General features: G+C 43.3%; 1 protein-coding gene across 3 annotated transcripts in view; it reads left to right on the top strand.

Moving 5' to 3' along the window:
* srgap1a (SLIT-ROBO Rho GTPase activating protein 1a) overlaps positions 1-14,369 on the top strand; it is a 73,259-nt gene that overhangs the window by 33,620 nt on the left and 25,270 nt on the right. For all 3 annotated transcript variants that reach the window (XM_031863907.1, XM_031863888.1, XM_031863897.1), the window contains exons 3-8: positions 705-867; positions 7,316-7,378; positions 10,419-10,598; positions 11,268-11,396; positions 13,205-13,426; positions 13,948-14,049. In XM_031863907.1, the coding sequence (XP_031719767.1) occupies positions 705-867; positions 7,316-7,378; positions 10,419-10,598; positions 11,268-11,396; positions 13,205-13,426; positions 13,948-14,049 (859 nt within the window). The remainder of the gene's footprint in view (positions 1-704; positions 868-7,315; positions 7,379-10,418; positions 10,599-11,267; positions 11,397-13,204; positions 13,427-13,947; positions 14,050-14,369) is intronic.

Here is a 14,369-nt window from a genome sequence, read left to right as displayed (position 1 = left end):
AAATACATCCATGGCTTCTCCAACTTTATTCCACTAAGTGTATTTAAAGCCTGTGGCGCACTCGTCTCTGGTCGAAGGAAGTCACCTCGGCTCAGAGCATTGCAAGAGCACTGCCCCAGAAATGTTACTGATGCAAAGTATTTCGTAGTTCGTGTAATATATGGAGAGCTTTTTAGGGCCAGAACCAGCAGTATGTAGGGCATTTAACATCAAGGGATGCCTATGACGCATCTCTCTTCTGCTTTCGTAACAGGTCCTGGTGCACTTGTGGTGCTTGTAGACCTCCTGCTAGTGGAGAAACTGCCACAATTTCCTCGCTAAAATGACAAATATTGACTTAAGAGGTTTGAGCTGAGACAGAGGCTCAGAAATATGTTGAAATGCACCAACACGAACCACAAGCGCATACGGATACTTGAACGCGCCTGCATGATCCGCTAAACTGCTTAACTATGGAGCGGGTTTTCAGTCTGTGATAATGTGTGTCCTTCTTTATTCATGCATTGCACATTGTGACTCGACACACAAGAAAATGCTGAGTCATCCAAACATTCTACACAACCAATTCTCTCCTACACACGCGAATAGTTCCTCCCTCTAATTCTTGTTATTAACATGTCGGAGATTACACCGATATATTCATGTTCCACATCGATCTTTCGACTGCTGATCTGACACCTGACCGGTTCCCTGTTTTTATTCAGGAAAGACCAGAACCTGCTGTCCCCCGTCAACTGTTGGTACCTGCTGCTGAACCAGGCGAGGAGGGAGAGTAAGGACCACGCAACACTGAGTGACATCTACCTAAACAACGTCATCATGAGGTTCATGCAGATCAGTGAGGACTCCACACGACTACTCAAGAAGGTGAGCGTGATCGCACTAGAGCTAAATATGATTGGCAGGGCACTTCTTAAGGGAGTGTGCGCACACACACACCCGGCCACACACACACACACACACACACACCCGGCCACACACACACACACACCCGGCCACATTTTGCTCATAAAATAGTGTGACAACTATAACTGACGTGACTAATTTGTTTTAATGGGGATTCTTTCTATTTCTATATGGCCACCAGAACTAACCCACTTTAACTCTCATCCTACCAACAAGGACTGCCGACTGGGGTCCCAAAAAACTCCCAAAATATACTACTGTATACACAAGAAACAACCTTCATAGTGAAATGTTGAATTATTTATTTTCAAATATTATTAGTTATCTAATTATTGTTTTAGGAAAGTAACAGTTAATTTGCATATTTTGGGAAAGGAAAATAGACGGAGCACATGAGGAAATGTGTGTCTGTCGCCTTTAAAATGACAGAGTGCCCCTTCCCCCATGATAGTGTGCGGTACTTTAAATCAGGACCCATGACAAACATCTATCTCTTCTATTTCATCTATTAAAACTGCATGGGCTGCAATTGTGTGCTTTTGATCCAATACATTGGTATTTTTAAAAAGGCACTAATTGAAAGAGAAACACAAATCAATGATATGAAGTCATTGGTAACAAATTGATTAACAAAGTCCTAAAAAATAGGAATGATAGAATAAAGCATCTGTGAGATATGACACCTCTAGTAATTATGAAGTAATCTTTCAGGTCCTAAAGTTATTTTCCAATATGATCAAACATAGTGCTTTGAGTGCTTTGTGGTTGGAAAGGTTAAAAAAAACCTGGCTTTTAGGTGTTTGGGCTGACAGGGATCCTAAAAACATTAACAGACTGAAAAAAATCAGACAAAATTTGAAATGAAAGAGCTGACGACAACGAATTTGTAAAGTCTGGAGAAATGTGGGATGTAACATGCAGGGTACAAGAAGGTTAAAAAATCCATTTGCACTAAATTAAACGTTCACCTATTGGAACACACTCCTCATTTCACTCTGGTCTAATGTGAATTATGTTCAACACATTCACTTTCATTAGTGAATACAATTTCCAGTTCTCTACACGCGGTGAACGTAGCCTGCTGTTGATCCGTTATGCCCCTGAAGTCTCTCTTTAACTGCCTCCACCTCCCTCAGTACTATACTGAAGTCTGACGTCGACCAGAAGAGGTCACATGTGACTTTTCTTTGATCAACTAAACAGAAGTTTGAACTCGCCACTAACACAATCCAGATTTCTCATGGCGGTCATCCAGTCAGCCGTGTGTTATAAACAGTCCTTCACTTTCAATTAACCCATTCATTTCACAACAAAGTATATTTTAGTTGCATGATGTACGGGATACATACAGTATATATTATCCAGCTTTGCGTTTGATGAGATGAAACTCTGATGGGCTCCTGCGGTTTAGTTCGGTGAATTAGAGTAGCGCAGAGGAACCTCGGTCGCCACAGTTTCAGATCAGTGTGCCTCCACTCTCCCGTCTGAAGACTGTGGCTTCATGGCTGAAACCGGGCCTCTGCTGCCTTCCTCACCACAAAGACGACAACTCCCTAAAAGATTATGAGCTCCTATGCTGCAGGAGTCGCATGACTTGACCACAGGCCTAAATTACAAAGTGGCTTTCCTTCAGAGGAGCGCCTTTGTGTCAGTTAAGCTTGTGCGACCTTTTCTATCTCTGTTCCGCCTCTCTCTCTCTCTCTCTCTCTCTTTTTTTTTTTTTTTCCCAAAAAGTAAAAGTGTGGCTCCTTTATTTGTTCTCAAAGTAATTAATGTCTCTCGATGGTTGTGGGTTCATCCGATTGTATGGGGGAGGGCGTGGTCTTTAAATACTTACCCGACCCCCTCCAGCACACAAACAGGAAGCTGCTGTAGTCATTTCCTTTGGATAGTGTTTCAAGGCTTATAGTTTTACTAATGAGGCCAGATGTGAAACACACATTCAGTCATTTTTTTTTTACATGTTACTCTCGTTGCCTCCCCTGATTCAACACACTTTGATTGACTGCCTTCAATGCTGATTTACATGTTAAATTGTAACTCTGAAGACGCATAGCCAAATGCTCACAATCTGGAGGGTAGTGTACACACACACTAGTCCTATCATTGCTCCACTTGGATCCTCATTGCTCTGGAATCTGCAGTGCCCAGCCCCATTGTGTGATAGTTGTCCCCTTTTAAAGTTGTTGTAATGCAGTTCCTCAGGTGACGGCACACTGGTGGGAGGTCCCAGTTCATAGGACACCCGAGACACCGCTCACCCTCTAATTACAGCTTCCCCGATCCTTTGATCTCAGCAGAGCGTCGGTATCGAGGCACAAACAACAGAGAAGTCCCCCCCCCCCGTGTTACGTGGGCTCCCTCACAGCTTCAAGGAGACAGCTGTACTGTTGTCATCCTGCCAGCACATCAAAGACCTGTGTTTTTACTTCCTTGTATGTTCAGGTCACATGCTGTGAGGTGGAACAGCAGTCGAGTAACCCAGAGTAGCCCCGGTGTCTTCGTCAACATCCTCCGGCTGACCCGTGTGGCATGTGCATTTATTTCTTCAGTGCTGCATTGTGGTCGCGTTTCAAAACAAGCCTCAGCCACAAATTATTTTAGAAACGCCCCATTTTAGCTTCTTTTTTTTTTTTGTTTTAATACAGAAGGCAAATAGGGGACCTCTCTTTCTTTCTTTATGCTTGGACAGATCTTATCGCATGTATTCAGTTTTCATTATTCATACAGCCGGCTCTTTGTTTTGACTCTGCCCTGTTTTATTTATGGAAGTCACGTTCTGTGGCTGCAGCTACGAGGTGGAGATCCCAAAGCTTCAGGCTGTTTGGAACTTTTTCTAAGTTTCCATGTGCTGCTTCAGGGTGCTGGTTATTGTGCATGCAGACTGTCCCAGTGTCATGGCTTGTCTGGGATAGAACAGGGCCATCCTTAATGTTATTAGTAACACCTGTGTTTCTCCTATATGACGAGCCAGAATTACTGCTATGAAAAATATGCTCAGTCGTCTAATTTCCGAGAGTGAGATGAGATTAAGTCTCATTTCTGTGCAGAGTACGTATCTCAAGTCAGGATGTGTTTGGCTTGGCGCAGAATAATTTGTGATGGAGCTATTTCTGCCGATCAACAGCCAGGAGCTACGAGTGTGCACAGTCGCCCCGAGTCTTTTTCCCCACAGTGTGGTTGCCAGATTTGGTACCTTACCTTTTGTTGTTGAAACCAAAACCTGCGCTCAATGACGGCATCTGGCCACCTGTGCCGTCACCAGAGACGCTGCATAGAACTGTTGACTGATGGACGCGTCACTCAACCTAAAATTACAAATTGACGTTGTTTTTTAACATTCCTTATTAAGTGTGGGTGAAACAACCACGATACATTGTGTAAATAAAACGTCTTAAGAGTTGTTGGACAAAGCTAGGCTAGCAGTGTAGCACTGTTTCCAGTCTCTATACTAAGCTAAGGACTCCAGTTCTGTACTCGATGCATTACCATGTGACAGCTGTCTTGGAAATAAAACAAATACATTTATTTATTTTAAATTAAATGATCTGTCATTTGGTCCAAGCCTGTTTTTATGAAATACATCAGCTAACTGTCCATTAACCGTGTGACTGTTTTACAGTGACTCGGCTCTCAGATCTATGCTGAGCGCCACACACACACACACACACACACACACACACACACACAGGGGCCCTGCAGGGTATACAACTGCCATCTCTAAACAATGATTAATGTCAGTGGCAATATGAAACCCAGCACTCCCCAAAGGCCGACTTGGTTTCTCCTCTCTGGGGCGGTTTCATCCTTCTAATGTGGTTGGAATACAGATGGTATGATCTTTTTAATGAATTAGACCGAATTGGAAACCCCCGCTCTGATTTAAACAAAGAATTGAGCTACACGACACACAGCCGTCATTGCGTGTAACTTGAGGTATACAGTGTGTATGTGCATTACATGTAGCAACACTACGAACGGAGATACTATTTCACAGAGTGCTTAAAAGCATTATGTTAGGTGTAGCTTTTTCTGGTCAGCGCAGTCTAAACGTGCCTTGAATGTAATGTCACTTCACTTTCAACTTTGTCTTTACTTCCCTCTCACACACACTTTACTTCTCACTCACTCACTCACTCACTCACTCACTCACACTCTCTCTCTCTCTCTCACACACTCACACACTCTCTCGCAGCTCATGTGAGCCCTGAGAAGGCTTTTCATTGAGCTCTGGATCACTTCCCAGCCTTCTCAATGGAGGAGCTGACGAGTGTTGGATCTGACAGATAGTCAAAGGTTCTGTCCTCTGAACTGACCGTTGCTAATGGGTTCTCCCACAGGAGAGAGGCCGTGTCTTTAAGATTTTCACGATGTGCAAGCATCCACAATTAATAGGCAGTTGACTTAAAATGCGGTACAGTCACGTTTCAAGAGACACAATTACAGATCAACTATAAACTCAACAACCAGATCAAACTATAAATGACCAAAATCCCAAGATCTTTCCGTAGCTCCCTTATCTTCACTTTCTCAAACATGCCTGAGTTTGACTCTTGCCAAGTTTGGTGCTTAGAGCTGTGGTTATCCCGGCTTACAGGCTGTTTGCTCTCTGAATAGGTGGGAGCTACAAATAGGGGAACTGACGGACCAGGTGTTGGTTGTTGGGAAGGTGTTGCCAACCGGCCAGGTCACCAAACACGACACTAATTTCAGACACCGGCCTGGCAGCCAGTAATTGAGAGTCTAATCCTCTTTGCTGTCTATTCATATTCTCGGACATCGTGCAGCTTTACCCGTGAAGAACAAGAGGGAGACTTTGTGTGTTTGTGCACGCACTTTTTCTTGGTCTGTTGGGTGTTGACAGTTCAACAGAGTTGAGACACATTCGGTCCAACTGTTTGTCACAATGAACAATCCTTGTGAACTCACCTGGATCAACAAGGTGTGTGACCTCTAAAGAGCCTCTTACCTGTGGCCAACACTCACAAGAAGCCTTGCGTGTGCAAGGCCACAGGCTGACTCATCTATTCTCCTACAATGTCCAATGTGTGGGGTATCATTGCAATGAACAACTACATGCATGCAATATAACAAAGACATGTGTTTGAGTTGGAGAGGTTAGGATTATATGGCCCTGGAATTAGCTTGTTTGCTTCAGCCTTCCTCTGTCTATGCACTGGACCCTGCAGCTGGACTGCTCACACATTCTGGTTGCAACCATTGTACAATTTTCATAAATCCTGTTTATCAAAAAGCAACCCAATGTGCTTTCAAATGAAAAGTTTCCCTCCAACTACCAACCATTGTGCACTCTCTGCGTAAAGCAGCATCTCTTGGCTGGGTTTTCTTATAAACAAACAAAAGTTATGTTCGCATTCAGTATTTCTCATCAAAACGCAATGTGTCTAGCAACTGCACATTTCCTTTCTCGGTGAACACTTTGTTCCATATTTTAAAACCTACATTATTTACGTCCATGTTTGCTAGCTTGTAGTCTTCCACTTTCTTGCCTGAATTGTCCCCATTCTTGATCAGAGGTACACCACCACTCCATCTAATCTATCCCACCACACTAGGCGGTTCAATACCCTCACAGAACCCTCTTACAGCCTTTGCCTGGGAGCGGCTCCCAGAATGAGATTTGTCTGAGGATAATTGGGTTAGAGAAAGACTTGGAGTGCGGGACGAGGCCGTAACATCATCCAGGTAGCAGAGCGTGGTATCGACTGTAGTAGAGAGATCAACAATTCATCGTCATGACTCATAATCCCATAAACATGTGAGTCGGTGTGAGGGAAATATGAGCGCTCCACAGTAAAATGAATAGTTAAAGCCCCTCTAAATCCATCACAGCATCACTGTTAAACTGTATCCCACAACCGTGAGGTGCATTAATGTGGGCGTGTGTGTAATAGTATTACTGAGTCAGCCTTGTGGCGCGGCTGATTGAGTTAACATATTTGGGAAAAGTCTTTCAGGTTGAGGCGTAGAAACCAGATAATGAGTTGAGCATGTGGACGGTGAAACTCGAGCTGCGTTCGATGATTTGAGTGGAAAGGCCGTCGTGACACTGATACCACTTTCACTCAGCAACCTTGTGTTTGACACAGCATGGTAAATCCACTGTTCTGTATTTGTAGCGCTCAAACCCCGGGTCAATGTCTGGTCCCTGTCCACCATTCGTATAAAACCTAATGTACAGTAACGGTGTGCTTTTAACAGACTTTTCAAGTTTCAGTTCAATGAAAATAGTTGCTTCTGTGTTTTTATAATGGAGATTTGTTAATTCATGTTGGTTTAAATGGGGTTTAAACTATGATTTTGGTTTGGGGAAACTCTTTTTGTGTATTTCATTGTATTATTTTACTGATGTGTTGTAATGGTCTCATTGTTTGTTTCTTTTTTTCAGAGCAAGGAAATAGCCTTTCAGCTCCAGGAAGACTTAATGAAGGTCCTTAATGAGCTATACACAGTAAGTAGTAACGACTTTTTAAACGAATGCAACTACATCGGTCTTTGCTGTGGTTGAGACTGGTTTACAGCTGTGAGCTGCCAAACTTCAAACTATTTGTAACGTCTACTACAGCTTGGAGTCTTAAACCCTGGAGCTTAAAGGTGTCTGAAGGATCAAATATTAAACTTTGAAGCAAATAGACAACCACCAAAGTGATTGCTCAAACTGTAGGGAAAGTCTGTCTAATCTCTTTTACCCAAATTAACTGGAAATTCAAACTGAAGTATAAACATTATGTTCGCTTGACTCATTACAGTTCATGTTCTCTTTTTTTTTAATGGCTTTCATCATCTTAGTTTTCTTGCTCTTCAAAACAAACTCATGCAAAGCCACACCAGACGGTTGGAGCCAAATAGCAACTTGTGGATACATTTACTTTAAAGAAGAAAATAAGCGTACTTCTTTTTTTGCATTGTCGCCTTCATTCAAAAGTTTACAGAGACAGATGAGAAGCCTGGGGAGAGAGCGAGAGTGAATACACGCAACAAAGGTCCCCAGTTGGAATTGCATGTAGCAGTGGCTGCAGACCTTTGAACCCAGAGGATGAATTATTTTGGGGGAGGGGCTTGGTAACATTTCACCAGACCATCAACGTCTTGTTTTTCTGTCCAATGCCTTTGCTGTAAGTAGTTGTCTGTGTGAAGCTCTGACCTCAGTGGAGAAAGGTATTTAAAACCATGAATAGATGGCTGATTCCACTGTGGTAATCGCCCCAGTCAGCCCTGCTAGCCTGCTGGCTAAGTTGTTGAACAATCAGGTGCTGGTGTATTCTTAGACAGGACGACTGGATGGTTTAGAGGCCGTGTGTGTGTATGTGTGTATATGTGTATATGGATGGATGGATGGATGGATGGATAGATATCTATCTATAGATAATACGGGTTTACAGTGTGATATGAGCTACTTTAGGTCATTCACAGGCATCAACAATGACAAACAGAGAAACGAATACATTAGAGCCATGCTGTTAATCTGTGTGTTTGTGGCATCCCTCAATCTTGTCATTCCTTCCTACTGATCAATGTCACTGCGTTGAGCCTCCTCATTGATCATCATGGTAACCTGGGAAGATAAAAGTGGAGGCAGCTTCCCCAGAGTTTGAGTGAAAAGCAGCTGAGCTTGCTCATACAGCCTCCAGTTACTCGCTGTAGAGGATTACAGTGGTTACATTTCCAGTCGATGGCCGCACTGCTCCAAACACAACAAACGTGTTCCTCCAAACTCAATGTGTGTCACTCTCGCCACAGTCCACACTCCACTTTTGACCTGGTTTAGCCCCCTGTGGGAAGACACACACACACACACACTGATTAGCTGTTGCATCTACAGTCCCGATGTCGAACTCCGCCAATGAAATAACAGGTCTGCTCCGTCTCTAAATATGTCCCTCTAAAAGAAACACCAAAGTAAACACTGCAGCGGCAGACTCCAGACCAGTAAGTGAGGCGTACAGGACCCAAGGTCAGTCACCCATCTCTAAACTGGTTCCAGTTAGGCCAAACCCCACCAAAGGCAAAAGGGCTCCAGACAAACCAGGCTCTGCTTCGTTGTTCCACTCGTACAGAAATAACTCGGTTTGGGCGAACGATGTTTAGATTTTGAGATGGGTGTCTCTCTATTTGTACTGAAGTTGAGGTCTTGTGCAGACGAGTGACTGCATATATCGGTTTTGGAGCTGTAATTTGTTGGACTTGGTTAATTCCAGGTTAAACCACGGGTGCTCTATATTGCCACCTTTTCCTTTGAGTTTGAATGTATTTTCTGCCTTTTTGCATTTTGCCAGCTGCCATGGACCCAGGCTCGTGAACCTTTACAGAAGGATGTTAGACGTTAGCTTGTATTTTGCAGTTGGTACTTTGCAAGGTGGCAGCTCCAAAACATTTGATTAATGCAGTTTCCTCTTGAGAGTTTAAGTTTTATTCTTGCATACCCAACACCAGAATTCTGTTTGGGAAAATAATCTGCAGTGTCTAGGTGGCGGACGATGGGACGCTACTTTCTACTGGAGTCCGTATAGTTATGTGATATAAAATCTATAAATGCATGTGTTGGGGTTCTCTTGCTGATGACCTCATGTTAGCATCATGGATGACAACATTTCTCCCACAGCCAGTGGTTCATCTGCACCGTCCTCTGAGCCCCCACATGTGTCCGTTCTCCCTTCTCCTGACGACGTGCGCCAGCGTTAATGATAAGACGTTAATAATCACTCGGCTCTCTTGAAGAACTCATTGTTTGTGTTTTGTGGTCTACCTGCTACTTAATGATTGAGTCATTGTCTAAGCGGTCCATGGAGAATGTATGAGTAACACTGGCTCTGAAGGTGATGACTCAAACTTGAAGAATTAGTTCTAATCAGCTGCTCACCATGAAGGAGTATTAGAAGCATATGCTGCTACATGTGAACCAGAAATTAATACCAAACGCTCGAGCCAGCAAGGTGCAACACAGGACAGAAACATTTGAACGTAAAGCCATTTATTATAAAGTGCTGATAATCCCATTGTCTTGACTTTACTTGTATCGACTGCAAAGGCGAGAGCTGAATCGTCACTCAAAGAGCAGTCGACCTCTGTCTTAATAACCTCATGTGAAAACCAGAGGACCAACCCAAATCTTTTCCAAACACAGATCAGTGAAGTTGGATTTAGCTGCAGTGATTTGCGGTGGTTGTGGTTGTACAAGCATCAGATAAAGAGGCTACAGAGAATCTGGCTCTGGTTTGTGGCGAACCGCCTGCTGTGAGAGGAGTCGATCTGTGATGACTGAGCGGGTCAAAGGATGGAAGCCTTAGTTGTGGGTTATAAAAGATTGGTCTTGACTATCAAGATGGATTATTCTGACCTTTGACCTCGCAGGAAGTGACCTGAAACTCACACCAACACAGCCGGTTTCAGGACGCTGCCTTTTGCCAATCTTGAAAAGGAAAATGATTACAAACAGGCCTTTTGGAAAATATTTTTCTTTGCAGCCTATTGACAAGTTTGTTTGCCTCCAGGTGATGAAGACGTACCACATGTACCACTCGGAGAGCATCAGCGCCGAGAGCAAGCTGAAGGAGGCGGAGAAGCAAGAGGAGAAGCAGATCGGCAGGGGAGAGCAGGTCTTCAGCATCCGAATGGAAGACAAATACCAGAGACGCAGCTCGGTGAAGAAGATCGAGAAGATGAAAGAGAAGGTGGAATTTAGTAGAGAACATTTTTAAATCCAGTTTGGACAACTGCATTGAAATTTAGTGACACACCATTTTCTTTTTCATCGAGTAGTCTTGAACACAACAAAATATCTGATTAGAAAACTTGACAGCACGGCCTTTTCACCGATGTCCTGCTGACCTGAGTAAAGGAAAGCACACTGAAAGCATCGTCACAGCCAAAGAGCCGGCTTTGTTTTCTCAGACGTGCTTTCTGTTAAGTCTCTGACAAAATGATTCAATGGCTTTTTGAACACGACTCTTCCTGGAATGCTTTTGGGAAGTGTTAAAATATGAACGTGTCGGAGCCCATTGGTCAGTGGATGGTGACTAACTACCAGCCTTGTGTTTGTCTGGTAGTGAGGAAGTGTAGCATAAAGACAGATGGCTCACACGGAGGTATCCTCGTTGAATTGAAGGACGCAGGCTGCTTTTAGTTTAGGCTTTTCTTTTTTCTCTTTTTGCTATTTTTAAACACAATGCAACTCATTTCTCCTCTAGTGTTTATTAAAGCTGTTGTTTTGCCACTAATCCAGTCTCAGCTTGGAGACATAAAAGCACAGTCACTTGTCAAAAAGGCAATTCTCTGCTCATTAAATTCATCCTCCCTCTGTTGTCTTTTTCTCATTCTACGCCTCTGATTCTCCTCATCAGCGTCAAGCCAAGTACTCTGAGAACAAGCTGAAGTCGATCAAAGCGCGGAACGAGTACCTGCTGACACTGGAAGCGTCAAACTCCTCCGTCTTCAAATACTACATCCACGACTTGTCGGACTTAATTGATGTGAGTATAAAACCGCATGCTTTTGTCAGCTCTGTTCTGGAGGCAGCTTCATCTTCAGCACAGGCTTGTTTGTCTCCAATGAGACAGGGAACAGTTTTTGCTGAGGACATCCTTGCATAAACAGAACACACAAGTTGCAGACACCTGAGGTAGATTTTATGTTGTTTCTCTGTGCTCCTCTCGCAGGAGAGCCTTTTATTTTTCACAGACTTTTAGAATAGATTTAGGATCATCAGAGAAGGAGAGGCTGATGACTTTAGCAGCTGGGCCTGATATAAAAGAGATCTGAGGACACCAGACTGTGGGATGGAAATTACAGTGTAGGACTAAATTAAAGCAGCGTTTTAACTTTTGTGATCAAAACTAAAAATAAACTCTTAACTTCTCCTCGTGTCATTATTGAAAACCCACATCGTATATTCAGTTCTACCGTGTTTTGCTGACACTTTGTCACTGCTTGGAAAATGTTTCCACATCTCTCAGACTTTGTGAGTGGACTGTGACTTACAAACCAAGTGTTCTTTGTTGTCGTCATGTCCCGCTGTGGCTCATCACTCCATTCTCTACAGCACCCACAAGCACCCGCAAGCAGTCTGCTTTGCCTGACCTTTTTCTGCTACCGGACCAATAAACATGAGTTATTTATAATATGGCTCACCTTGTTAGAGAAATAAACTCACCGTGTCATCTGCTGTAGCATTTCTAAGGAAATGGGAGAAGGCCATGTTTTTAGCTAGCGCTTTGGGCTTTTATATTCCAGACAGGACTGAAGGAGAAGAGAAATGCAGCCTCTATTCAGAGGCATGCTGTGCGGTGAAATTACCCCTCTCTCTGCTTTGCTCACTAGCCTTCATCGTGTGTGTGTGTGTGTGTGTGTGTGTGTGTGAGTGTGAGTGAGAGAGAGAGAGAGAGATGCGCTCTGCGTGAGCTGTATTGTGCAGGCTCACACACATTTGTTTATTGATGAAGGGGACTTTTTATAGTCGATAACAAAGTGTACAAGGTGGCTGGTACTGGTATTGTTTTGCCTATCACTCAGGTCGTGTGTGTGTGTGTGTGTGTGTGTGTGTGTGTGTGTGTGTGTGTGTGTGTGTGTGTGTGTGTGTGTGTGTGTGTGTGTGTGTTTGGGTGCCTGGGGCCTGTGTGTCTTCCCAGGAGAGACCTTGGCCAGGCTTCTAGTTATTAAAACTCAGCATTAGTTCCTGGAGGTAACATTCATTAACACAGAGGCAACACTGCTGACTCAGAAAGTGCAGGACTGTTTACGATGGAAACTTGTCTTATTTAAAGGTCCATCTCTATTCTTTGACCATATATCGGTCAATTAAAGGTATATTTGCTCATATAATTTAAGACTTTAATTCATAGAATTATGTTTGCACTGACTATATGGAATTATTGGCCTGTTTTCCTCCTGTGTTTATGAACATAACAGCTTTTAAACAGCATCAGAAAACTTTAGTGACTTGGATTGGAGAGCTGAACGTCAATCGACAGAAAATCATTTTAATCATTTAATACATTTTTCATGCAAGTTCCAGATTCTCGTGTGAATTTCTAATGTTTTTATTTGTCTTTCGTGATTGTATATCAATCATTTTGGGGTTTTGGACAGTTGATCAGCAAAACAAGCTGTAGCTTGAACTTTAGGGAATTGTTTTTTTCTTCATAGAATGAATAGTTCATGTTGAAAATAATCAGCAGATTGTCAATGACAATAAGGAAGTAATAGTTTCGTTATCAGTCTAGTGTTTGTGCATCATGAGACCTGTAGGATCCCGTTGACCCTCTTCTTTCCTCTCTTCCAGTGCTGTGATTTGGGGTACCACGCCAGTCTGAACCGCGCCCTGCGCACCTACCTGTCTGCCGAATACAACCTCGAGACGTCACGCCACGAGGGTCTTGACATCATAGAGAACGCCGTGGACAGTCTGGACCCACGGAGCGACCGACAGAGGTTCATGGAGATGTTCCCCACGGCCTTCTGCCCACCGCCAAAATTCGAGTTCCAGTCTCATATGGGAGACGAGGTACGCAGCTCAGACCACATTTAGCTGTGACGATGAACTCAACTAAAGAGGAGAAAGAAACCTGCAAAAATACACCATACTCGTATGAGTTTTAAAATGCTTTGTTTCCAAGTCACTGTAAAAAATAACATGGAAGTGAATTTGGAGTTGATTTAAAAAAAAGTCTCAGACTTAATGAGGTCTGATTTCAGTGGCTTAAGTGCAGCATTTTACTGCGTCTGGGCTGCCAGATCAGGTTTTATGGGCCACAGAATTTGACAAATCATCTGTTAATTCTCCCCCTGCAGTCATGTAGCTCAACATGTGTTCAGAGTTTTACTGTTTGGCGAGCACTACCAACGCTGATATCATGTCTGTTAACCAGCTGTTGTTGTGTGGCTGTCTGCATTTAGTCGCTGCTCTGCAATTGAAGAAGAATTTGGACTCCTGCGCCTTGTTTAAACCGGAGGTTACGTGGCCTAATGTTCCTTCAGCGGGCTCCTGATCATTGATGATGTATTTCCGTTTTTTTTTTTATCCAGGTGTGTCAGATCTCAGTGCAGCCAGCGGTGAACGGAGAGCTCATCCTGAGGTTCCAGCAGCTTCAGTCTCGCCTGGCTACCCTGAAGATAGAGAATGAAGAGGTAAAGCAGCGCAAATAAATCAAACTCGTGACACAGCAGAGACGCAGCGATTGCAATTTCCTTGGCAAATTCCAATTCTTTAAATGTCTGAACCGCCAATTTCCGATTTTCTTTCATTCTAAGAACTATATTTGATACCATGCGAATACATTTTGGGGATTTTTTTTTTTCTTTCATGGAAAATTGAAATTCAATTGGTTGTTCAAAACATAACAGGTAGTCTTTCCAAATGTGTAAAGGTTGTTCCTATGGCTTATTTTTGACTGTTACAAAGTGTGTGTGTGTGTGTGTGTGTGTGTGTGTGTGTGTGTGTGTGTGTG

This window comes from Anarrhichthys ocellatus, unplaced genomic scaffold (genome assembly GCF_004355925.1).
Source record: "Anarrhichthys ocellatus isolate YVR2014 unplaced genomic scaffold, GSC_Weel_1.0 scaffold2, whole genome shotgun sequence".
Taxonomy (NCBI): domain Eukaryota; kingdom Metazoa; phylum Chordata; class Actinopteri; order Perciformes; family Anarhichadidae; genus Anarrhichthys; species Anarrhichthys ocellatus.
Note: the sequence above shows the minus strand (reverse complement) of the source record. Positions and strands in the feature narration are given on the sequence as shown.